The sequence below is a fragment of the Choristoneura fumiferana genome, chromosome 8 (genome assembly GCF_025370935.1).
Source record: "Choristoneura fumiferana chromosome 8, NRCan_CFum_1, whole genome shotgun sequence".
NCBI classification, from domain to species: Eukaryota; Metazoa; Arthropoda; class Insecta; order Lepidoptera; family Tortricidae; genus Choristoneura; species Choristoneura fumiferana.
The window spans coordinates 1,926,488-1,953,121 of NC_133479.1; the positions used below are offsets into that span (position 1 = coordinate 1,926,488).

A 26,634-nucleotide genomic window follows, 5' to 3' on the forward strand; every position below is an offset into this window, starting at 1 on the left:
ACGTCCCACTGCTGGGCACAGGCCTCCTCTCAGAACAAGAGGGCTTGGGCCATAGTTCCCACGCGGGCCCAGTGCGGATTGGGAACTTCGCACGCACCATTGAATTCACACACCACACACACACATACACATTACACCATGCACCATTATTGCACATTAGAACTCTATAATTCGATTAAACACAGAAATGCAAGCTAACGATAGTCCAGTCATTAATCTGTATAATCTTTGGGCGGGCGCCAGCGTTGCGACACACCAGTTAACTGATCAACGAGTGATCGCTCTGTTTTACTTTATGGCCGTGCGTCAGCGTTGACATTTGTGTCAACTGCGTACGCGCATAAAGCGTTGATTATTGTTATGTTCCAGGCCCCATACTACGAAGTGCAATGAGGGCTATCGTTTTTTGTCTCACTAGATGGCGCACTGTTGCGTGAGGTTTTTAAGTATGGCTTTCAAAGTCTGTTATTACGGGCGTGAAAACAAAGTTTAGATTAAAATCATATTTAATACACCTTAAAACCGTACCATAAAAATATCGAGCTTGCCACAGTGTTCCATAGTCCCCGTTTTGTTCGGAAAAAAGAGAGGACAAAGGTTTCCGAAAGACAAAACTGTCTCAAAACACAGACATTCATTGCCCCGGAACGCATATTTGCCATAATTAATTCCAGATATTGCAAAATATTCACAAAAATATTCTAATTATAAATAAACCCGCTTAGCTCACCCAAAAACTATGAGATTTGACATTTCGGAGACCTCACGCTACACTAGCGCCTCTAGTGGCGAATTCATACGCGATAGCCCCTCATTAAATAATAAATAAATAAATAATATAACGGACAATTCACACCAATTGACCTAGTCCCAAAGTAGCTTAGCAAAGCTTGTGTTATGGTACTAAGCAACGGATAAATATAATTATATAGATAAGATACATACTTAAAATACATATTAAACACCCAAGACCCGAGAACAAACATTCGTATTTTTCATACAAATATCTGCCCCGACACGGGAATCGAACCCGGACCTCAAGCTCATTGCGCTGCTAAATGAATTTTTGGACTGAAATCCAGGATGCTGACGTGTTGCCGATCGTCGGGGAGCACTTTTATCTAAATAATGTTATTTTTAGCATATAGTATTAAAGTATTAACGAGCTAGGCGTTTTGGTGCAAACTGTAAGCCTTACTTTGTATTGAATAAATTGAATTGAAGTGTAAAATTCGAACTTCGTATCTTACCGTCCGCTGGCGCTTATATTATTTAATACGAGAGTGAGAGGGACGGTACGATACGAACTTCGATTTTCAAATTGACGCGAGCTCCAGTTGCCGCGCGCGTTTGCATAAAATATATCGGTATATGAGCCCAAGAATGCAAAAATATAGGCAGAATCTCTTAGCTTTTACCTGTGACTTCGTGTGAAGTGTTAGAGAGAGAGAAGGCGCGAGAGAGATAATTATTAGATACACACACAAAAACTTCATACCAACTTGACCACCGTGAATTCAAACAACCAGCCGAAAATCTTAATCGCTTGCATTAGCCAATACCTAGTGACTTGTGGTGCCATCTATCATCATAACTATCAGAAGACATTTTTTTTTTCTGGCTCGCGCGGCTTGCGCATCCGCCACAGACGCGTAAAGGTAAGGAAACGAAATCAATAGAAAATACGGGAATTTGGAATACGGAAAACGGAATTCAACAGGAGAAGATTACATGGGATTAAAACGAAAGAAATAAAGATAAGTATTTTACATAGGTACACATGATAAATTAAATTTAGTGAGATGAGGAATACATATTTAAATTTTAATATCATTATTATTTATAAATATGTTCAATAAGTTATATATAGTTATGTCATTAGAGGCTAAAAGGAAAGAAGCCATTTGAATTGAAATTATAAATTATGATTCTAAGCAAGAAAAACCCAGAATTGCCTAATCTGAAAAAGTAAAGTGTACACTTAAAATTAAAACCCTCAAATCCGCATTGACCTCCACCAAGAACGTTTCAACCCAAACATCATCAGCGTAAATCAGTCCACTCTTTAACCCTCCCCCCCCTCCCAGCGCAGATTGCTTCACAAATTGATATTCACCCATTTTTCATAGCGACATTGATTGACAAATGAACTCTCCCCGACCAAAATATTTACCCACCTTTTTTGCGATGGATCGGTTGAGAGGGGTTTGTTATGATACTGCGTTGCAATATGAGGTGTGAAACGATTTTTAGGGTTCCGGAGCCAAAATGGCAAAAACGGCACCCTTATAGTTTCGCCATGTCTGTCTGTCTGTCCGTTCGCGGCTTTGCTCAGGGACTATCAATGCTGGAAAGCTGTAATTTTGCACGGATATATATATAAACTATGCCGACAAAATGGTACAATAAAAAATTCAAAAAGCTTTGGTCAATTTTCAGTACTTTGAAGGACATTTTCTCCAAACAAGTTGAGTTTGGGCAGCTAAAAAAAATACATGTCCGTTATTTTAGACTACTCTATAACATATATCAAAATAAATCAAATCGGAGTCGGACAGTTGGGTACCCTTCCTTGTGAGAACCACTGCCAGGAGACTCGCTTACACGTATAAAAACCGTATCGAAATCGCTCTATCCGTTTGAGAGCTACAATGCCGCAGATATAGAGACATTCGTGTCAAACTTATGACATCTTTGGCATCGAGAATTAAAAATACACAAGATGGCATTTCTTCATTTTTCATTCTTAGTTCTAGATGCTTCCAACAGTCGTGTATAGTCAGAGCGAAAAATATCTGACACTACCGACCCTGGAAATAGACTCGTATCAGATTATTTATTTTGTACGATTATTTATTTGTGTCAGATATTGCTGCTGGTGACTGTACTTCCGTCGCAGCCCCCTCAATACGTCAGGAGCACTCAACCTTCTGATACTTCGTGGATTAATTAAATTAATAAACTCGTTATCTGGAGTGTGGTAATTTGGCCCCGGGGTTGCCGGATGTAGGAGTGAATTTTGCTTAGGTACCATCAGCTAAATATGTGGTCTACCACCCTAAAGTTGATAATCGTTTGCATGTCATAAAACAATAATGCCAATAGACGTGTCTGTCAACTTGAAAGTTCGACCTTAGCGACACATAAATTGATAGACCACTTATTTGGCTGATGGTAGGTACGAGTACATCGTCAATGTGATCTCCTTTGTAGTGAGAGTGCCGTCCAAAGATCTTATTAGCATTCTGTCTAGAGTCTTTTTACATACAGTACAGTTATAACTATAATAGTTATAGTTATTTCTTTTTTTTTCCTACCTTTTTGGACATTGTGTAGTTCTAAATTTTCGTTTTATTTGGTGTGTTTCTGTTATGTTCATTGTATTTTTTTTAATGTGGCAATAAGCGTCATTTTTTTATATACCTGCACCAATATCTGACACAACAAAGCGTGTGTAACATTTATATTAATATCTGACACGATGATCTGTCGTTCGCCGAGTTTAATTACGCACTTTTTGTTTCGTAGACAGTTATTGCCAGACCTTTCCTTTGGTAGAGTAATGTTTGATATAATTTCGTTACGCTTATCATTTGTTTCGCCGAGTAGGCAGTAGGAAGAAATCGATACGCAGTTACGTTTAATCGATTGTCTGTTTCGTAACTGCTTCAGTTAACCGAACAACCGTTGAATTTTTATACACTTAATACACGTATGACATTGCCAATAAAAAAATAATGATTTGAATAACTATAGTAACTGTACTATTATCAAAGTGTAGCCAGCGAGGAGTGTTAGGTAGAATTGCGAAGAACAATACACAAACAACGTCTGCGAAACATTACATCCGCAAATCCATCGGCGTACCATTACTCGGCGGGCGAAACGTCTGCCAATCAATAATCGGCGTAAAAATTGTCTCGAAAATACAAACTGAAACATAGATGCACGGAAAAAACCAGAAAAAGAGACCAGCGCTGGGAATTCAACCCAGGTCCTCATCATTCCGTGCTGCGTGCTATACCCTTACACCGGGCCACCACTGGACAGAAGTACAGACACAATTTCTCCTATGCACGACATCTCAGCTTGTTTGTTTCTTATTTAGTCACTTAAGCAGCGACACTAGCGACATCTATGTTTTAGCCCTGTACTCCTGTCCAGTGGTGGTGTAGGGGTATAGCACGCAGCACGGAATGTTGAGGACCTGGATTCGATTCCCAGCGCTGGTCTCTTTTTTGTTTTTTTCTGTGCGTCTATGTTTCAGTTTGTATTTTCGATATGGATTTTACGGGATGACCGTAAGAGCACAGTGGTAAATGTAACAAAATTTGAAGTTGAAATAAAAAATACAAAAATACTCCAAAAACCAATCTTAGTAAAAATTGTCGGCAAATCATTATGTAACTATCTGATACGTCCTACCTTCCCTAGAAATAGATTCGTATTGTATTTCGTCTGATATTTATGCACGATTGGTTGTGTCAGATATTGGTGCTGGTGACTGTACTTTTAATAATACTATTGTTTATACCATCGTCATGCGTTCTTGTCATGCAGCCACTTAGCAGGCACTAAAATCTAGAATGTAACTGCCACTTGAGTTCTAGCGCTCACTCGGTTCGACCCAGTTGCTGCAACTAAGTGTTGTATGTCTATATGGAGAATGTACACTCGAACCAACTGAAGTTTACCTCCGGGGTCATTTTTTTTCATCCTGTATTTTAAAACATACCTATACAATACAATCATTTTACCAGGAAATTCTCACAAGCCGATAACACACCATATAGTAATACTTCAAATCTTCAGTTCTTAATGAATGTATGTCCGTCGGTCTGGACGTGCGCGGCGGCTTCCTGCGCTACTTGGGCGGACGCGCGTGCGCATGCATAAGTGAGGCGACGCTCGCGCCATCTGTTGGTCGCTCCCGACGAACTAAGTTTAAGACGAAGTTGTTGAAAAAATGAATTTCTGTCAAGTTTCTTGCGGCGCATTCTTCTTGGCAATGATGGTCTTTCCGAAAGCGCTGGTAGTTTAAAAAAATGACGTGTAACAGTGCCCATTGCGGCCTATTTACTGAATAAATGATTTGAATTTTCAAAATGGATTCAGCAGGGCTGATACGAAAGTCGAAAATCGTAGTTCGTGTCGTTTCGTCCCTCTCAGTCTCGTATTAAATAATATAAGCGTCAGTGGGATCACAAAACACGAAGTTCGAATTTTGCTCTTCGTACTACGAAAGTGCAATCGAACTTCGTATTTCACAGTCGCACGCGTCGCACGCGTCAGCACGCTAATATTATTTAATACGAGAGTGACAGGGACGGTACGATACGAACTTTGATTTTAGAATTTCTTAGTAGCCCCCCAGAAATGCTTTGTTTGACCAAATATGTCCGTAAACGGTTTACGACGGAATTCACTTATGTTAGAATTAAAAACAATACCAAATCATTTACGAGAAAAAAGTGTGTCATACCTACAAATAAATTTTCGCGTTTTGCTAAAAAACATTGTTTACCGTAGGTACACAATAATCTTTCTACTATCCCAAATTACCATCTCTATCAGTACATCCTCGGTACATCAAACAAAAAACTCATTTTTCACCTGTTAACCTCAAAAGAGGTTACCTGTCAAACAAACTCTTCATCAAACCGCGGTTGGATATAACAACTGGCAACTGTTTCATATCCGGACAAATATTTAGTCTGATGTAGTCCAGAACAAAGGAATATTTTTAACGGGTGTGTTGACAGCTTCTATACAACAGATCATGATGACGACTTAAGAGGATCGAATATAAACTCAGCGCATAGTTTCAGTTAATAGCCGTGTTGGCCTAGTGGTTTGACCTATCGCCTCTCAAGCAGAGGATCGTGGGTTCAAACCCCGGCTCGCACCTCTAGTTTTTTAGAAATTCACGTGCAAAATTACATTTGAAATTTACCACGAGCTTTACGGAAGGAAAACTTAGGGAGGAAACCTGCACAACCTGCGAAGCAATTCAATGGTGTGTGTGAAGTTCCCAATCCGCACTGGCCCTGCGTGGGAACTACATCCCAAGCCCTCTCATTCTGAGAGAAGGCCTCTGCCAGCAGTGGGCGTATATAGGCTGGGATGATGATAGTTTCAGTGGGTCAGAGCAGAGAGAACAATGTTTGTTTCTGAAATGATTTATTTTATTGTTATTTAGTTTTTGAATGGTTAAAAAATGGACATTGATATTAGAGGTACTTGACAATTTGCACACCTGCTTCCAGGTTGAGTACGCATGGCCTAATATAATTTATAAAATCTGTATGTAACCGTATTCGAGCAAATAAATTATTTCTTTCTTTCTTTATTTCTTTCTTTCTTTCTATGACAGGCTTCTTCTTCTTCTTCTCTTTTAAAATATGGTTTTTCTGTCCTAATTAATAGGACAATTTCGCCAGTGTCAAAGTAAACTCTCTTTGAGAGGGACGTTGTACGGTGGTTGTAGTTTTTGCAACTTGATAGTAAAATTCCAGAAACTACGTGGAGACTGATGATTCCGGCTGATGATGATGATGATGTATTAAATCTTAAGATGATCTTCTTAAAGGCCACGTGTCTACAAGTGTCGGGCAACAGATCACGCGATGACAGCTTAACGGCGTGCGCGCAGATTCGTTAGTTATCGCGGTTAGAGTGATGTGTCGAGTGTCATCACGCAATTAAAAGCACTAAAACTTTGTTGCTTCATAGATATAAGTACCTTAGAAAAATCTTATTATAAATAGGATCTAAATAAACAGAAATCCCGCTAATATTAAAAATGCGAAAGTTACCTTATCACGTCGAAACCGTTGAACCGATTTAGATGAAAATCGGTATACAAATAGATAGAGTCCTGGGGAAGGACATAGGATAGTTTTTATCGCGGAAAATTGCAGTTGCGGGAAAGCGATAAACGAATTCTATATACGCGGAGTCGTGGCAACAGTTACTAATGAACTAATAAAAACAAATTACTTTTCTCACTCCTTTCTCATATCCGGCAACAAGCTGGCGTAAACTGGATGCGAGTGGCAATAAATAGGCAAGACTGGAAAAGTAGAGAGGAGGCCTATGTCCGTAGACGGGCGCTATAAGGGCTGCTATAGATAGTTATAGATAGACTTTTCTCACCACCGACGTCAAGGTAAAAGGTTAAGCGAAGTAGTGGTATTTAGTTTATTGATATGAACCTATGCACAAATTATTTAAATAAATAGAAATAAGTTTGTTTTTGTAATATATTTTTGGTGGGTGCTAATTTTTTTACAATATTATTCTTATAAGCAAAATGCAGTTTTTTTTTATTCGAATGGATGGAAACGAGCAAGTGGGTCTCCTGATGGTAAGAGATCACCACCGCCCATAAACATCTCCAACACCAGGGGTACTGCACTGCTGCTTCACGGCAGGATTAGCGAGCAAGATGGTGGTAGCAATCCAGGCGGACTGCACAAGGTCCTACCACCTGTCAAGCACTTATGAATGTCAAAAAAAATCTACCACCGCTTCGGAAAAACCTCTGTTGAGAAGAATCCGGCAAGAAACTCAACGAGGTATATTTTTTAAACAGATTCACAATATTATTAAATGACGTGTATACATCACAAGTATTTTGCGTTTTGATAGAAGAACTAAAGCCACCGACATAGCACGAAAAATATGCAAGTTAAAGCGGCAATGGCTGGGCCACACCGCTCTAAGAACAGATAAACTTTGGAGAAGTCCTCGAGTGGCGGTGGATGCAGTGTGCCCATCTAATGAGGGCTATCGCGTATGAATTCGCCACTAGAGGCGCTAGTGTAGCGTGAGCTGAGTGAGGTCTCCGAAATGTCAAATCTCATAGTTTTTGGGTGAGCTACGCGGGTTTATTTAAAATTAGAATAATTTTGTGAATATTTTGCAATGTCTGAAATTAATTATGGCAAATATGCGTTCCCGGGCAATGAATGTCTGTGTTTTCAAGTTTTGTCTTTCGGAAACCTTTGTCCTCCCTTTTTTCGGAACAAAACGGGGACTATGCAACACTGTGGCATGCTCGATATTTTTATGGTACGGTTTTAATGTGTATTAAATATGATTTTAATCTAAACTTTGTCTTCACGCCCGTAATAACAGACTTTGAAAGCCACACTTAAAAACCTCACGCAACAGTGCGCCATCTAGTGAGACAAAAAACGACAGCCCTCATTGGCCGACGATGCAACAGTTATTAAAAGCTACCATTTGTTCCAGAATGCAACTGCAACGGGCACGCGCGCCGCTGCCGCTTCAACATGGAGCTGTACAAGCTGTCTGGTCGCGCCAGCGGCGGCGTGTGCCTCAAGTGCCGGCACTTCACGGCCGGCCGGCACTGCCACTACTGCCGCGAGGGCTACTACCGCGACCCCGCCAAGCCCATCACGCACAAGAAGGCGTGCAAACGTGAGTACCATTTACCCCACAAGATCGTATGATGTTTGAAAGGCTCTAAACGACATTTTTTTACTACTTCTGTCATGAAATGGTGAGTAAACAACACCAACATGGCGCGCCACAACACTGTCTGCAGCCCCTCGCAACCATACGCCGCCAGCGACCCTCTTAAGGTCGTCCGTCCACCGTGCCTCAGGACACCCTCCCTACTACGTTTTCCCGTCCGTGGTCTCCATTCAAGGACTCGTCTGCTCCACCGTTCATCGGTCCTGCGACAGACTTTGCCAGCCCAACGCCACTTCAGCGAACTAATTCTCTGAGGAACATCGGTAACTTTCGTTCTATGTCGGATAATGTGATTTCGGATTTTATCCTTCAAAGAAACCCCTAGCATTGCTCTCTCCATAGCTCGCTGAGTGACCTTGAATTTGTGGATTAGCCTCGGAGTCAAGTTCCACGTTTCGGCTCCGTAGGTTAAAACTAGTAGGACGCACTGGCTACCGCCATCTAGTGATCTATTGCCTATAACATTAATAATAAAACTTTACTTAAACCAAATCCGCTTTAACTTTCATTAAAGCGTATTTAAGATACAATAAGACTGTCCAACAGTAATGAAATAAATATAATTAAGCGCTTAAACATGTTAAAAAGACCTTCAAAAGAAACATTAACTTAAATGCCACGAATTCACGCTTCAATAAAAGTTTGTTTCGTGCTATAAAGAAGGGTATAAAAAAAGTTTTTTATTAACTAAAGTACGTAAAAAGTCTGTAACTGAGTGAGTGAAAGTTTTTCAACTCCGTTTTGGCTCCCAAAGGGCAGTCATGTTATATTAAAGCACGTTTCAACTTCTGATGGGAACATTACTTGTTATTTAATGTACATTTACGACTGTACGCTAAATCAGCATTGCTTTTATTGCTCGCTTTTTAATACACCTGTAACTTTTAATACGCGTTATTCATAAAAGTTCTAAGAACGAAAATCATTGCAATTGAAACGTATTTTTAGGTTTTCGTACCTCAAAAGGAAAAAACTCTGGACGCATCAAGCTGCAATAATGTGATATACTCAGGTCCGCTACTTCTTGAAGTAGTGAAAAATCAATAAAGATGTATTTCAGGAGAATTGTTGGTTAATTAATAGCTTTCACTTTTTGCCCTGTTATTTGTTGTTGTTGTCGTATGGTACCCCAGTGGTACAAAGGGCCTTCGTGAGACATCGCCATCCGCTCCTGAGGGGTTACCGCGAAACTCGCAAATCGAAGTTCGTATCGCACCGTCCCTTTCACTCGCGTATTAAATGACATATGCGTCTGCGGGACGGCAACATACGAAGTTCGAGTTTTGCACTTCATGGTATAGGGCCTGTCCTGCGCCTGTTGCTCCGCGTCCCTGTTACTTAATTTGTTTAAAAAGCTATTATAGGAGTTTTATAACATTTTCTTTTATTTTATATTGTTTTATCTTAATTATGTTGCTATCAAGTGTTAAAATTTAGCTAAGGCACCTTCAAATCTACTGTTAATCATAAAATAAACAGAGGCATAAGAAATTTTCCTGTAATTTGCAAGTCTAAGGTGACTAACAACTATATAGGCTCCGATCGAAGTGAAATCATCAGTGGACTTCAATCCCACTAATATAATAAATTCGAAAGTTTGTGAGTCTGTTCGTTTGTTTGTTACTTCATCATGTCTAAACCGCTGAACTTCTCGAGGAAGGACATAGGATAGTTTTTATCCCAGACTGAAAATCAGAAACGAAACAAAACATATATAAACTATGAAACAATAATCCATACTAATATTATAAATGCGAAAGTGTGTGTATTTGTATGTTTGTGTGTTTGTATGTTTGTCCGTCTTTCACGTCGAAACGGAGCGACGGATCGACATGATTCTTAGCAAAGAGATAGTTTATGGGCCCGAAAGTGACATAGGCTACTTTTTATCTCGGAAAAATGCACAGTTCCCGAGGGAACAGCGCATGAGAACCGAATTACTTTTCACATACGAACTGAAACATCAAAGCATCAGCAAAACAAACGGGATAAAAACTAGGAAAAACAAAAGGCGACCACAGGCCATTTGTCGGCCTCTCAAATGGGATGCACCATAAAAATATCCCGGGAAATAGTGCGGGAAACGGCCGGGATAGGGGCCAAATCACGCCCCTGGGAGCCAACAGTACTTTATCTGAAACACATTGAGTTTTGCCGACGCTACCTATGCTTTCATTGCTTTCATTGCAATGTCAGGTGATTTTGTTAGTTGTTAGTTAGGTGATTGCGTCGGAATATGAATCGGTGGTTACTTATTTCTGAAACTTTGAATAAGTTCATATTTTTACACTTGACTGTACGTACGATTTAAGCAATAAAGCTGTAGTGGTTAGTGATTGGTAGATGGACGAATGGCCGCGGGCTCTCGTTGGATGCAGGTCGGTTCCAACCGAAGCAATTGGAGATCTATGGGGGAACCCAGTGTGAAATAGTGAACGTCCTATGAGTAATGTGTATGTATGTATGTAAACTCTTTATTGCACATAAAAAATAAACATACAAATACACAGAGAGGAGAACAAAGGCGAGCTTATCCCTGAAAGGATCTCTTCCAGCTAACCTAATGGGGTGATGATTATAATGAACTAGGCTTATAACCTACAGGCCTACTCTACCTGTAGCTCATTAAGCCCTCGTGCGTTCGAGTCCAGGCTCATGAAACGAAATGAAATGTTTATTTGCGGAATTAAAGATAGATACTTAATTGCTATTCTACCGTCGTAACCTGTTCTAATGACTGAGCATAGAAAATATTGTGTTACGGAAGCATAAGCAGATAATTCAGGATTCTTCATATTTTATCTTGAAATTTTCCGTACTGGATGGATGGATTAACTTGTATGAACTAGTTAAATGATTTTCTAAGTTAAGCATTGGCGTTTTGATTTTATAAATCAGTTAACTACTCATATTTTTAGTTCGATAATGACGTTTAAGACCGCTAAGCTGCAGTGGGACTGGGCTGGTCATGTCTGCCGCATGCATCCAGACCGATGGTCACGAATCGTTACCGAATGGGTTCCGAAGGATGGCCAAAGGAGCAGAGGCAGACCCAAGAGGAGATGGCGGGACGACCTGAGCGCTTTTCAGCTCGATTGGCAGGTGCATGCTGATGATAGAGACGAGTGGCGAAAGAAAGGGAAAGCTACATAAAAAAATTGACGTTTAACCAAAAAAGTACATTATGAAAAGCATAATGTTTAAATTACATAACTATCAGGGGTATATTACATATTATATACTTACAGTTAGGTCCTGTCTAGGACTAAATGCCAACCTAACATATTTTTTATTCATCAAGAAGCAATCACATCGTATAGGTTTTTCGCGGAGCTCTCATTCGTTTACTTTTCATTGTTATATAAAATATACATTATCGACTGGATGGCCAAGTGGTTAGGGAACCTAACTACGAAGCTTGAGGTTCCGGGTTTGATTCCCGGCCGGGGCAGATATTTGTATGAATAATACGAATGTTTGTTCTCGGGTCTTGGATGTTCAATATGTATTTATCTATATAAATATGCTTATCCGTTGCCTAGTATCCATAGTACAAGCTTGAAGTGTCCCATGATATTTATTTAAGTTTTAAGTATTATATAATGTGACTAATAGACTAGGTACTCGTTTATTATGTTCCAGAAAAAAAAATAGTTTGTTGTTACTACTTAATGCATTACGTTCTTATACTAATTGAACATACATGTATGCAAATTGAAATTACGCATTTTGTTTATACGCAAAAGTGATTTTAGTATAATATTTGTTGTTATACAAATTATTACACACCCATAAACAACGGTGGCACAGCAAGTCCCATTGGCACACTTTAGATACGGGTACGGAATCCTAAAATTCCAAAACAGTAACTTCGCAATTTAATTTCCCTCAACAAAATACTTGCCGAAAACGAACAGTTTTGCCAGAATAAATATAACGAAACACCCCAGAGGTCGGGTAAGTCAATCGGCAGTCGGAACTCAATTACCGTGGCCCGGATTCCCCCGATTTTCGGGGGAATTTCGGGTCGCTTTTATGAGGGTCGGGGACTTTGGAATTATTGCGGTGGCAACACCGGATTGGGTGCTGGAGTGTTTTGATGGGCTATCGCATTTAACAGTTGGGCAGACAAGCCTTTTTTGGGTCAGTGAGGTCTTTGGGTGTACCGTAATAATGATGTGGGGTACAATGAATAGAGATTGAGCTTTTTGAATCTGTTTTGGGTGAATTATTTCTATAAAGATGATAACATGAATAAAAAATGAACACCCCTAGTTTAAATCAAAATTAAAATCCTGTGAGTTTAATACAGAGTGACTCTTAACTGATGAACAAAAATTATTGTTTTTAACGCAGCATTCCTCGGCAAAATTCAGTGCACTAGGCCTGAAAGCAAACAATTAAAGTTTAATTAATTATTGTTGGTAAATTTCAAAGTGAATGTATACTATTTTTACGATTCCATCAGTTAATACTAAAGAGGTCGATTAAAAACAATGTGTACCCGAAACCAAAAGCTACTAGAAACGGAAAACTTAAGTTCCACCCTACAGACTGGCTAAAACCAAAAATTCGTGCTTGGGAAGTTGCATACGTTTTTATAATAATATTCAAAAAAATATTATTGATCAAACAGATACAACATTCAAATATACAAGTATATTAATAGCTAAGGCGTATTATAAAATTAATGGTTAAATCATGGACAGGGATATTTGGAAAGGTGCGAGTTAGAGTCGTGCATCGAAGGTTCCGTACAAATTTATAGGTATCTACAGTATGAATACCCAGTGTTAGAAGTTCTAGTTTTATTGCATCGTAGTTTATCAAAAGCACAAACTTTTCTTGAAAACTCTATTTCAACAATTTGTCCAATACGTACATCTCTATTGTTGTAAATCAGTTAAAGCAATTGGATTGGATAGTGTCGAGACGAACGAACTACAACTCGATTGTAGCAAATTAAATAAACGCAGCACTAAATCAATGGCAACAGTTTTCAGTTAGTTCGCACGTATTTTTAAGTTCGTTCCTTTAGATAATATCTTTCATCTTGTATATTTAGGTAAGTATATTTATTTTATGTATCTCAGGTACCTGAGAAACAGCTTTAACGATTTTTATGAGTTTTGCAAAGAAGGCTTTCGAGGGCGAACAAACGATCTAGCTTGGTCTTATGTCTGAGAAAAAACGTGTTTTCGACTTTTGCCGTGTTTTCTGTAACCTAAAGAAACCTGTGATCAGCGCTGTGGTTGAACGGTGTTAGTGTTGGGCTTTCAATCTACGTTCTACGGTATAAAATCTAACGGTTCTAATCTTCTTCGGACGGGATTTGGTTTTTTGTTTTTCGTTTTATTTATATTTATAATTTCGTTTCCTTTTTAATTTTAAAAACACAATTTAACAAAAGAAGCAGCATGCAGGTGGTAGGACCTTGTGCAAGGTCCGCCCGGATTGCTACCACCATCTTGCTCGCTAATCCTGCCGTGAAGCTGCAGTGCTTGCACTGCTGTGTTTCGGTGTGGAGAGTAAGACAGCCGGTGAAATTACTGGCACTTGAGGTATCCCATCTTAGGCCTCTAGGTTGGCAACGCATCTGCAATCCCCCTGGTGTTGCAGGTGTCTATGGGCGGTGGTGATCTTTTACCATCAGAAAACCTACTTGCTCGTTTGCCATCCAGTCGAATAAAAAAAAAGAACTCCGGGAAACGCTCGGGCGCGCATACTTTTAGAAGCTGTAACAGCCAACCAATACTAACTCTATCCCTCTCAACAGCATGCGACTGTCACCCGGTGGGAGCGAGTGGGAAGACGTGCAACCAGACGAGCGGGCAGTGCCCGTGCAAGGATGGCGTAACGGGCACGACCTGCAACCGCTGCGCCAAGGGCTACCAGCAGTCCAGGAGCCACATCGCACCCTGTATACGTGAGTGACAACCTTAGAGATTAACAACCGGCCAAGAGCGTGTCGGACACGCCCAAGATAGGGTTCCGTAGCCATTACGAAAAAATTAAGTAACATTTTAGTAATATTTCGTATTTTATACTGAGTCTTCCAAGTTTAGGTATATTTTATACCTTAGGCGGCTATTTACTCTTAAACTACTAATAATTCTCAAGCAAACTTAGCCGTTATAGTTTTCCTTGAAAGTTTGATATATTTACTACCTGACCTTATATCCTGAATTTTTTCAAATTTTTCCACCCACCGGTTTAGATTTTAGAGGGGGGGGGCGCTCGATTTTAATGAAAATTTGCACTTTAAAGTTAAATATTTCGCAAAAAAAAAACAATAAATCGAAAAATCGTCGTAGCAAACCCCTAATGTTTTTAAAATGCCTACCTATCCAACGATACCCCACACTACAGGGTTGGATGAGAAAAAAAATCACCTCCACTTTACGTCTATGGGAGGCCCCAAAAAAAATATTTACAATTTTTTATTGTACCATTTGGTCGGCATAGTTAACATATATACCCGTGCAAAATTACAGCTTTCTAACATTGATAGTCCCTGAGCAATGCCGCGGACGGACGAACAGGCAGACAGACAGACAGACACAGCGAAACTATAAGGGTTCTGTTATTTTGATTATCTTTTTTCGTATAATTAACATCTCATTTATCTTCTACAGGTATACCGCGAGTGGTGACAGCTGTGCAAGCCATGGAAGCGGTGGACGGCGAGCCGGGCCGCGGTAAGTAGTAAGTGGCCTTCATTGCACTCTCACATCACACAGCGCTGTTACGATGATGATGATGACAAGAACTTAAAAAAAACGAAAAATATACATTTTTTGGACATCCTTTATATGTGGTATTGAGTTGCGGAGTGTCCCGAAAAGTTGTGAGTGAATGTAGTTTTTGGGACGGCCTGTATAATTTAATCATGTTGTCGTAGATACAGAGTGTCCTAAAAATAATAATTGTTTTTTTTAGTTAGTCGAACATATTGATTACATTGTGAGTGAATCAATAAAAATTTTGCATTTATTGAAGACGAAATGTTCGAAGTGTCAACGAAGTAAGACTAAATAATAGAGATTGTTTTCATAAAATTCCATATCAAATCATCGTGATAGAGCTTTCTTAGAATGACCGTAAGCTATTTGCCAATCTTATTCAATTCCATTTAGATTTTCTATAAACTAATTTCAAAATACTAACTCATAACGAGCATTATTAATTTTGAGCTGTGCAATAAATAATCAATAACTTATAAAAGACTAACACTTCAAGAAAGAATGAATTAAAATCTTTTAGTCAAACTTCTCATCTGGAGCATTGAAATTTAAATTGTTTATTAAAACAAGTCGTTAGTAATCGCTGAAATTATGTACAGTCGCCATCAGATATTTCGGAGTGGCCAAGGTTATCAAAAATATCGAAACATGAATTCTAATGCCTTAATAATAGAGTGCATGTGCCGATATTTTTGACCACCTTGGCCGCTCCGAAATATCTGATGGCGACTGTACAGGTGTTAGTATACAGTAAACCGATATACTACACTATTAACTCGATATAATACAAATAGACCTCAAATTGAGTAGAATGTAATGTAATCCAATGATTAAAAAAAAAACTTTGTCAATTTTTCTGTGACTTTTTTCCAATTTTCGTTGACGAAATCTTTGAAATGTGCTGCGCTGCGTCGCATCATGTCGCGCTTTGATGTGAATGACCTTATCAAACAAACGCACATAAACTTTGGCTTATAAATATTAGTAGGATTATATTGCATAACCTTGAAATTAGTACCGCCCTAACAGCTTAAGTAAACATAAACCATAGTCCAATACGGACTTAATACCATCACCACATTTCAATACTTTAAAGCCTTTTTATAGCCCATTAAACGTTAGTACGGTCGTTCTGTTTCAAATTAATTTGCACATTACCTTTTAATTTAGTGCCCACCGACCTATTTTTATCACCTTTTTGTAATTAAGCTCGTAATTATGCTTAATAAATTACAGGTGATTTGAAATGGTCTCAACTCGATTGCTGGTTATGGTTTTTTTTTAGGTTTTTAACTTGACCTATATATCTGTGGTTTTGCATACGTTAATCGTTAGGACTGCCAATAGAATTGAAATTCAGGGAATTTACTTAAACTTCCCAAAAATTACATCGCAGTCTTCAATTGCATTGTGTGAATACCTTGCAAAATCTTATGTCTACGCTTAGCTGTTAAGATTTTTGAATTTTACATGCGTATATCCAAAGAAATATCACAATAAAAATAATTTTGTGTAAAAAAATAAGACCCAATTAAATTACGACACCTTTTTAGAAAACTTTGTATTTTTTTATATATTTTCTCAAAACCAGCAATCGAAAATTGATGTTGTTAAGATCATCTTGTTTTCAGGCTTGTTCTATCATCTCATACATTTTAGTTATCAATGCGGATGGTAAGGTAACTTTCGTGTTTGCTGTTTGTATTGTGACTAAATTTAGGCTGATGAATCAAGAGGAGTGTCCTAAAAATAGTCCTTGAATTAGAACAGCGCTTAGATTAATCCAAAATAATAAACATGAATGAAACATTCTTCTTGGTTTATTCATTCGTGTTTTAGTGTCCATACGTTTAATTTCCAAGCTATTGTAGAACCTTGTCGCAATAATCCGTTGTTTTACCTGACAGAGAATTCATGATGACGTCAATTGCGCGAAGGTTCTGCAATCAAATGAAGTTGCTGATAAAAAAATATTTTTCTGGTTTAATTTGGAACACCATGTTTAAAGTCAATATTTAAAATTCGGGGGATATTATAGCTGCAACCTGTATAATAACAAAATACGGTATTTGACTATTTTGTATATGTTTTATAAATTAAAACTACACAATGCCTGTTATCGAATAGAAAAACATTTTTTAAGCTACACAAACTTTGTTGTTTACAAATAACAAAGTTAAGTGAGGGTTTGAAATTCAAGATTAGACAGAGAAAGACATACTGGCATGTGACGTCACACGCCAGTACCGCCATACTTGCTGCATAGAGAAAAGCGTTTGAGAAAGAGACAGTCACCATAAATCCAATTTTCAACAGATTTAAATTTTCTCTTCGCTAAACACTCTGTATATCTATATTTTCATAATAATATTATGGCAAAATCAGGAGTTGTCAAATACCGTATTATATAAAGGGTTGAAGATTGGAGATACTGGGTGCATACAGGCTGATGTTTTTAGTAGAGGGTAATTATTTGAGGTGTAAGATAAATGTTACAGAATTATAAACACACATTTTGATGTGGTCTGTTTTATTTTGAACATAAGGATATGTACCGATAAGATGCTTTATATTATAAGAGATCGATAAAGTTTATTTTGGTTAAAAAAAGCAAAAATCCAATTTTAACGGTAACAAAAATGAGCACCGAGACCACGAAAAAGATCATTTTGTTTATTTTAAAATCTTATAATTGTACTATTTGAATGAAAATCCGATCATAATGAGAAAAAGAATAAGCATTATTTAATTAATCAGGTATCAACAGAAATAGACAATCGATATATATATAAAAAAAAAAATTAAAACTTGACCACGAAAATGACGACTACAAATTGTCATTTTTGTAACCTTTTAAATACTATCTAGAAATTATTTAATTAAAGTAAGATTAATAACTTCAACTCACAAACCAAACAGCTTTCAATACCTTCCCCCGTGTAGGTCTACGGTAGACCCGAACGAAATTATGTTACAACGAAACAACACAACAAAATGCTCCTCTAAATGACGAAGTTTTTTTTAATATTTAGATATATACATTTCACACGTACATTCAGGGCAAAATAATTCTTGAACCTCTCGCCAGTTAACAAAATTGGCGTCGCACTGGTCATAATTCCTATAACCACACCTGGAGCAAATGTTGTTGACGGTCAACCATTCTTCATTTAAATCAATTAAATCAATAACGGCATAAACGGTTACACTATAAAAAGCAGAAAATTCTATAAAAAGTGTTCTGTATTTTTTCTACTTGTAGGGAAAATCATCTTTTTCGTGGTCTTTAATCAGTTTCGTGGCCCATAGCACCACGAAAATGATGACCACGAAATTGAAAAGTTCTTACTTTCGCGGCTCTGCAGTAAATATCCTATAGGTTTGAAGCAAATGAAATCAATATTGAATAACTTAACTGCAAATGACACAGCACCAGTAAAACATTATATTTATTTACCCAATACTCACCAAGTCGCAACCGTAACGAAAATGACGCTCGATCTTTGACGCAAATCTAACTTGAACCTTTATTACATTAATTATAGATAAATAATTATGGCTTGCGATAAACATTATACGTCATATTTACGCAGTCTTATTTTCAAAGTTGCTTATAGTTAAAAAAGGATTTACAGGAGGTTTGACCTCTTTTTTTTGTTTAAAATATTACTTAATAAGTGTGGCTACGAAAATGACGGTGTATTTTGGAACAACGGGAAATGTAGAAAAAAATAGTCTTATCAATGTCCTAATTTTTTTATGTTTGCATGAATGGTATATCATATTATGAACATTCAATCCATGTTTTAAACAGCAAGTTTTTCTATACCTTGTATTTTTTACAATACTACAAAGTAGTCAGGGATAATCCGAACCTGACCACGTAACTGACTTTTGTGCAGAAAATTTAAGTTATTGTGGAAAAAAAGATAAAATAGAATAAAATGTATTTACCACAAGTTTCAGTGATAATATCTTAAGCAACTTAAAAACAATAAACGATATATTTCTAATTTTATAACTGAAAATTTGAGTCTGAACACAATTGAACCTCTCGAAATAATAACCCAGATGAAGGATGACTGAAGTGTTCTGTTGCCCTCCAGCGGCGGATCAGTGCGGCAGGTGTCGCGCCGGCGCTCGCACGCTAAATCTCAACAAGTTCTGCAGCCGAGACTACGGTGAGTAACATAGTACATCCATGCCAGCCTATACACGTCCCACAGCTGGGCACAGGCCTCCTCTCAGAACAAGAGGGCTTGGGCCGGTGCCACGCGGGCCCAGTGCTGATTGGGAACTTCACACGCACCATTGAATTGCTTCGCAGGGGTTTGAACTGGTTTGAACCCACGATCCTCTGCTTGAGAGGCCATAGGTCAAACCACTCGGCCACCACGACTTTTTTGTCGTATATAATATCAAAGAAATTACCTACAGTTAGCATAACATTATAACAAGTTGAAATTGTACTCTAAGCACACTGTTTTGTTTTATAAAAAAAACCGCTTAGTATCTCTCATTTCTTCAATTGTGACTGTGACAGGATACTGATAGCGGTTGAGGCGCTAGTACAACTACACATTTACCATCTCTTTCTGCCCTCGTCTTTATACCGTGTGACAGAAAGAATTGGTTAAAACAACCTTTTACACTAGGAACACTCTTTTCAAAATCGCTTTTAGCTTGGAAAAACTCCTGCAAAGTCACTTTCAGCTAGGGAATTCAGAAACGATTTCAGCTAGGAAGACCTCCTTCAAAGACACTAATAAATGCTCAAGACCTGTTATTTTATCCGGATAATGCTTCCTTCCGTTATCTCATCTATGGTGTCGGCATACGGAAAGCCCTAGCGTATATAAAATATGCGAGTACAAATTGGGTGACACTATATTTTACCGGACGTACAATACCGACATGGAAATACGGACACATGTCAGTTTGACACCAGTTTGTATGGGCGTGTACACGAAATATCGGGTCGGTATTTCCATGTCAGTATTATCCGTGCCGGTAAATAGTGTCACCCTACAAATTTGACACGTTCGTAATTCGCTTACAGACTTAATCATGTGACCATAGACTCTTTGTTTCATACCGTCGTCTTTTGTTCACACAGATGTCAAATTAAATGTTTATAAATTGCTTCCGTCAATTTGGCGCGGTGCTTGTAGACTCCATATTTGATTCACGTGATTGATGTAAATGTTATATTAAAAATCAAGTGCTGATTACTAATTGATATATTACACAAGTGGTCAACGCAACAATCAGCCGTTTGAATAAGTTATGGGTGCCGCGGGTTGTACCAATTAGCACTCAAGAGGAAATGAATATATATAGTCCCATTACCATTTAACGTGTTAGAAATATAACCACAAATTTTAAGGGTAGTTAGTAAAGACCCTGATAAAGATACTTGTATGTGTTTATTCCAAAAATTCTTACGAGTTTTTCCCCTTGTAAAATAAATTAGCGCGCAATGTGACACTACAAAAGTACAAATATAATCACTGCTTCGTTCTTATTCTAAACGTCACACTTGCTGACGTGACAACTGTCAGAATACATTGCTGCTGGAAAAAAAAACATTAGAATCTAAGTACGCCATGTGATATCGCTGCACCGCACTAAAACTGACTGGTTACTTTTTGTGATTATACACGTCGTATAATGTTTTTTTTCGTATGGCAAATAAATGGTACAGTCGGGTCACTTGGCACTAAGGGTCATCTGCAACATTATACAGAGGAGTAGTAGATTGGTCGTAGGTTTAGAGGGCTCACATTGAACGCAATCTAATGACCTAGGTCACTGTTATACATGTATCTATCTATGTGTTTACTTATTTCTTACTTTTTGTTCCAGTCATAATGGGCAAGGTGGTCGGTCGCGAGCCCAGCGCGGCGGGCGCGGAATGGGTGCGTCTGTCACTGAGCGTGCAGGCGGTGTACAAGCGCGGCCCGCGCAGCCGCCTGCGCCGCGGCGCCGCCGGCCTCTTCGTGCGCGCGCGGGACCTCGCGTGCAAGTGCCCGAAGCTCAAGATTAACAAGTAAGTCGACCAGATTTTACCAGTAAGTTGAGAATCGAGGCGCACCAATGGTCGGATGTAATGGTCGGATGCACTAGTGGTCGATTGCATGGTTGGGGGTACAAGTGGTCGAATGACGCAGTGGCGCTGCCAGCCTCTTCTTGAGTGCTTGAAACACGTGCGAGTAGATGTAAGAAGCTCAAGGTTAACAAGTCGACCAACGTTTGGGCGCTCTAGTGGCCGAACGTACCTGCGTGGGGGCGTACTAGTGTTCGGATGCACCGGTGGGAGCGCACTAGTGGTCGAGTCGAGGCGCACGAGTATGTGTAAGAAGATCAAGTTAACAAGTAAGTCGCAACAATAAGCGGACACACACACACCATTAGTTGGGCGCACTAGTGGCCCAATGCACCAGTGGTTGAACGTAGGTACTAGTGGTCGAACGTACCGATAGTTGGGTGCACTAGTGGTAAAACGAGCAAATCAAATTTATCCAATTTATATTGAACCTGAAACGATCAAATTTGCTGTTTGGAAGCAAGCCAGCTTACAACCATGTTTGCCATTGTCATGCCATGACATATCCTTTATCACCAAACTAATACTAACTATTGTCCACAGGTCATACCTAATCCTAGGAGTGGAAAAAGAAGGTACCTCATCAGGTTTGCCGGGTCTGACGGTCGGCGAGCGGACCCTTCTGCTCGAGTGGCGCGACGACTGGCACCGGCGCATACGCCGCCTCCAGCGACGCGCCATCAACTGCCACTAACCGCCGCGACACCGCCATTTTGAATATCCGCCATCTTGTGAACGAAGTCAACCATCTTGTGGAGTCGCTTCGAGCCAGCCAGTTCGCGCGCGGCGAACGCGAAAGTTTAGAATCGGAGCAGTGTGTGTGTTCGAAGGTTCAGACGCCATTTTGTAAAAGCGGTCTTGCGCGGCCATTTTATTGCGTAAGTTGAAATTGGCTGTTTAGTTTGGTTAATTGGTAAGTGTCCCCGTGGAAAGTTATGAAACTGCTGCTGACTTTTTAATTCGTATAGTCTTTAACGTTCGCCAGTTTTTACTCTTGAATTTTAATACCAAAAACGTCTTGCAACCCTTCTCCATCTTCCTAGGATTACGTTATAAAAATGTACATTAAAAATTATTTATTTAACTTAAGCTAGCGCTACGATTGTTTCGTTCCATTACTTGCATTTTTGTATAATTGTTACTTAAAGGATGCACGTTATTATATTCTAAGTACAACGGAACTGACAGCTTTTGTCGCCGATTACTTATACCATTTTGACAGGTCTTGGTAGAGATTGTGTCGGCGATTGTACAAGATATTCTTATGTCGTTAACATAGAAGCAAATATCCTAAAGAGGTAAAACTTCATACAACCACGCTGAAATACCCACACATAGATAAAGCACATCGATGTGTGACTGAATGAGGTTGTGCAAAACAGTTTGACTATAGACGGCTTACATGGACTTGTGGATAAGAGGTCACGCACACTACCGAGTCATGTTGTAGTATATTTGTGGCTGTATGAAGTTTCAAGTCTATAGAGTATTTACTTCTGTGATCTTAGGTCGTTAAGTCGTCAATCAAGCATAGTCACAATGGTTTAACATACCTCATTTATTAATATAGACTTATATCGTTAAGGGTTATATATTTAATTTATGAATTTAGCTAAGATTTTCTACTTAACGCAACTTTTAGATTTTTAGGCAGAACAAATCAGTAAACAAAAAAAATATATAATTTGAACGACTTGAAATTATTTCCGTTCTAACCGTTATTCGCATCATTTTTACTATATCGGCCTAATTTACTATGATGAGCCTAAAAATAAAAAGATTAACTTTAAATAGTAACGTATGGAACATAACTCCAGTAAAAGAACATTAAAGATTTTAAAGCTACACTAAAATAATACACATGAAAAGTGGTACTCTGCAGTAATAATAATATGCGTACAAATAGTACAGACAAGTTTCAATGTATAATATAACAGACAAGTATTAGACATTCAATGTATAAGACATCAAGACAGACAAGTTTCAATGTATAATGTTCTAGGTTTCTATGTGTTATTATTCTAAGTTAATATTTCAACAAATTCTTGCCAAAGTAACTCACTTAGCAGTACCTTTTGTTACTTTTTCTTTTCTAAATGATCAATAAACGCCTGTGAAGGCATGTACAGTATTATTAGCTTTACTAAGTTTAAATATTAACTATATAATAGATCTATTTGAGATACGACATTGTAACGCCATTTAACAACACATGAAAATGTTACCGGTTTTTGAAAAAAAAACAGACATTGATAGTAGCTTTTGCCAAAACGCCATGCTCTTAGTTTTCTGTAGCTTCAACGCTTCCGCGTCTTCACTCAATTTCATCCTTTATTTCGACCCTATATGGGATGAGTTTTCAAAAACCCGCCCCTAGTACTGGCCTACATGATGAAAGAAAGGCCTGTGTAAAATTTCAACCTCATAGGCTTAGTAGCTTAAGCTGTTCGTTGATATGTCAGTCAATCAGTTGTTGACTCATCTTCTTTTATACATATAAATACGTTATTAAGTTGAAACTACCAAAATAAATCATCAAAATTACAGCAACATATCAAGTCAGCAGAACCATAATTTCCGATAAAACGTAGCCGAGCAAATAGTGGCTTCTCCAATTTTGCCCAGATGCAAATAATACGCAATTACCGACGATTGAGCTGTCAAAATTATTTATGCCCTCGCGAATAAAGCCGTCCGTCGTGAAGAAAGCAAATCCGTTTCGACATGCCACGCCGTTTTCGATAAGCGCGTCCCTTTCATACTGGTTTTGTTAGAAAAGGACTTAGCGCATCGACTTGACGTTTCCATAATTCAGTGTTGCCATTCACAATCACACGTAATTGCCTGAAATGCTGTCAAATTCAACTTGATAATGACGTTACAATGTCGGTATCTTCTGATGAATAATCGTACGGTTGTTTTCAATAATGTGTTACATTTTTTGTTGTACATTATTTGAATGAGTATTGAATGTTCTGTACTGATAATCACGTAATTATGCTACTTATTCTTAACACGCTCGGGATTTAATTACGCTTTTTATACAAAGTGATTTTAGTCATCATCCAAATTTTGATGTCACTCAATATTGTTAACCGAACACTAAAATTAATTTCGTTTTTTTTATACTTCGCATAACATTGTAGCGGCCTCGGCTGAAGTAAGCTTATTCCTGCCAGACAGACAGTAGCGTGTAAGAATTAAGACCAAAAATTACAAAACTTTTAAACGACACAATAAGTTCACAATCAGCACTACTCTTGAGTTATTTTTAATAACATATAACGGACCTAACTCAAAAAACTAGTTAGGTTTTTTTTCTCTATACCTACTGTACTTACAGACAGTTGGAAACTCATCCTTCACCCTATCATATGTTTTAAAAAAGTGAGACATTATTGGAAACGATTGTATCTCGTTTAGATACGTTAACAAACATAGATTCATTCGAATAACGGACTGTAAAAAGTGTATTTAGTTGTAGATTAATCTATTAACCTGTTTCTAGTTATGCATATCTTTAGAATTCGTAATTTGTAATACAGTAAGAATAGTAAGTCATGATTTGTCAATATGAGACGTAAGCTGGAGCTAGTGTAACGTTACGCGTGATAGACACTAAATGTAGCCTTAGAATCTTCTAATTCATTTTCAAAAAATAGTTTTAGCGTTTTTTTTATCACTAAAAGTCCGTCGAAAACCCCTAAATGATTAAAGAGCAAGGCATTCAGTCCCACACGTATGGCTAGGCTACTGGTGTGGTGTTTTAGTTGTTTTTATTCATATGTATGAGGTTACGGTAAGCGCGTAAATGTCGGTTTCAAAATTTGCAAATCATTTTAACCCAGTTATTATTTTGTTTAACACTGGCAACATTAGTGACGGGATTTCTGTCAAAATTCAGTAGTAGTAGGTACGAGTACATGCTACGAAAGTTTATATGGTTAAGTAATTAAATCAGTATTTGTTGCGATAAACTATGTATGACTCATTATTATTGAGTGCACGCGTTTGACTAATATTGTATGTACGCGCTCTATTTCATATTAAATATGTGCCATGTTCATGTTACAAATTAAATTTCAATTAAACGCTTACTTCAAAACGCATAAGCGACATCAATTGACTAGATTCCTGGTCAGTTTACCTTACTTAGGAAAATTGTCGCTTATGATTTTTTTACTTAATTTCATTGAGGACTGAAAACATTGTCATGCCAGTTTTTTTACCTACGATTATTTTTGTTTCTTAAAAAGTCTTTATGATAGCGCGTAACATAATAAAATAATATATAATAACGTCTGATTGTAATGTACTATTATAATATAGTCGTTTTGTATTTCTAAACGTACTGTGTACATTTTTTTGTAAATTTTATTTATTAATTGGAGTCTAATCTTTTGTTTTTGGTAACTGTAAGATTTCATTCCAATAAAGATTGGTACTATTATTATTTGCAACTAATTTATATTAATCCGTCTCAAAAATCGAATAAAGTACTGTCCATTTTCAATTAAAACATATTTAACTCATAATAATGGCCTATTAATTTTCAAAAACTTTCCGACTGTTCGAAATCGATAATTTTAAAATTGAATAAAAATAATGTATGTAGTTTACTTATTTATATTTAAGAAACGTCAATTGTATTAAGGCAAGTGCACGAATTATTTATTCGTTGACCATAGAGAAGAACCATAAATGACTTTGTCATAATCGCTTAATACTCTTCTCGTTCAGTTGAATATAAAGCGAGTACCTATAGAGATGTAGTTTTTGCATAAGCGACTATGGCAAAATGTTTTACCGCTTTTCCCTATAGTAATCAAATAAATACTATTTGTAGTGTATCTGCAATAATCTTGTGTTTTATAATACCCTACTCCTGTGATGTAATAAATGTTATTGGTTATATTTATTTAAAAATAAAACTACATTATTATACTGAAAGATCGTTTTTATTGTCATACCTTAGCAAACATAAAATGAGAAGTATGAAATCGACATTTGGTGTGACCAGTGCTGCAGTGCAATGAATATAAGGGATTATCCATAAATTACCTACGTCACACATTTAGGAGGCGGGGGAAGAATCAGGCGGTTTGAGACACAGAAACAAAGTAATTGCAATTTTCATACCAATACGTGTGACAAGCTGAGGGGGGGGGGGGCTGAAAATGGTCAAAATAGGGGTGTGACATACTTTATGGATGGCCCCTAATAACTAGAAATTAGCGGAAATTTACACTATTTACTACTTATATCATTTTCTGTCAATACTAG

General features: G+C 37.9%; 1 protein-coding gene across 1 annotated transcript in view; it reads left to right on the forward strand.

Annotated features, from left to right (window-relative positions):
* LOC141430102 (netrin-1-like) overlaps positions 1 to 25,577 on the forward strand; it is a 274,374-nt gene extending 248,797 nt beyond the window's left edge. Inside the window, 6 exon segments of the mRNA XM_074090644.1 lie at positions 8,257 to 8,445; positions 14,279 to 14,428; positions 15,138 to 15,200; positions 19,352 to 19,426; positions 21,111 to 21,294; positions 21,895 to 25,577. Of these exon segments, the coding sequence (XP_073946745.1) occupies positions 8,257 to 8,445; positions 14,279 to 14,428; positions 15,138 to 15,200; positions 19,352 to 19,426; positions 21,111 to 21,294; positions 21,895 to 22,045 (812 nt within the window). The 3' untranslated portion in view covers positions 22,046 to 25,577.
* The last annotated feature ends 1,057 nt before the right edge of the window (positions 25,578 to 26,634 follow it).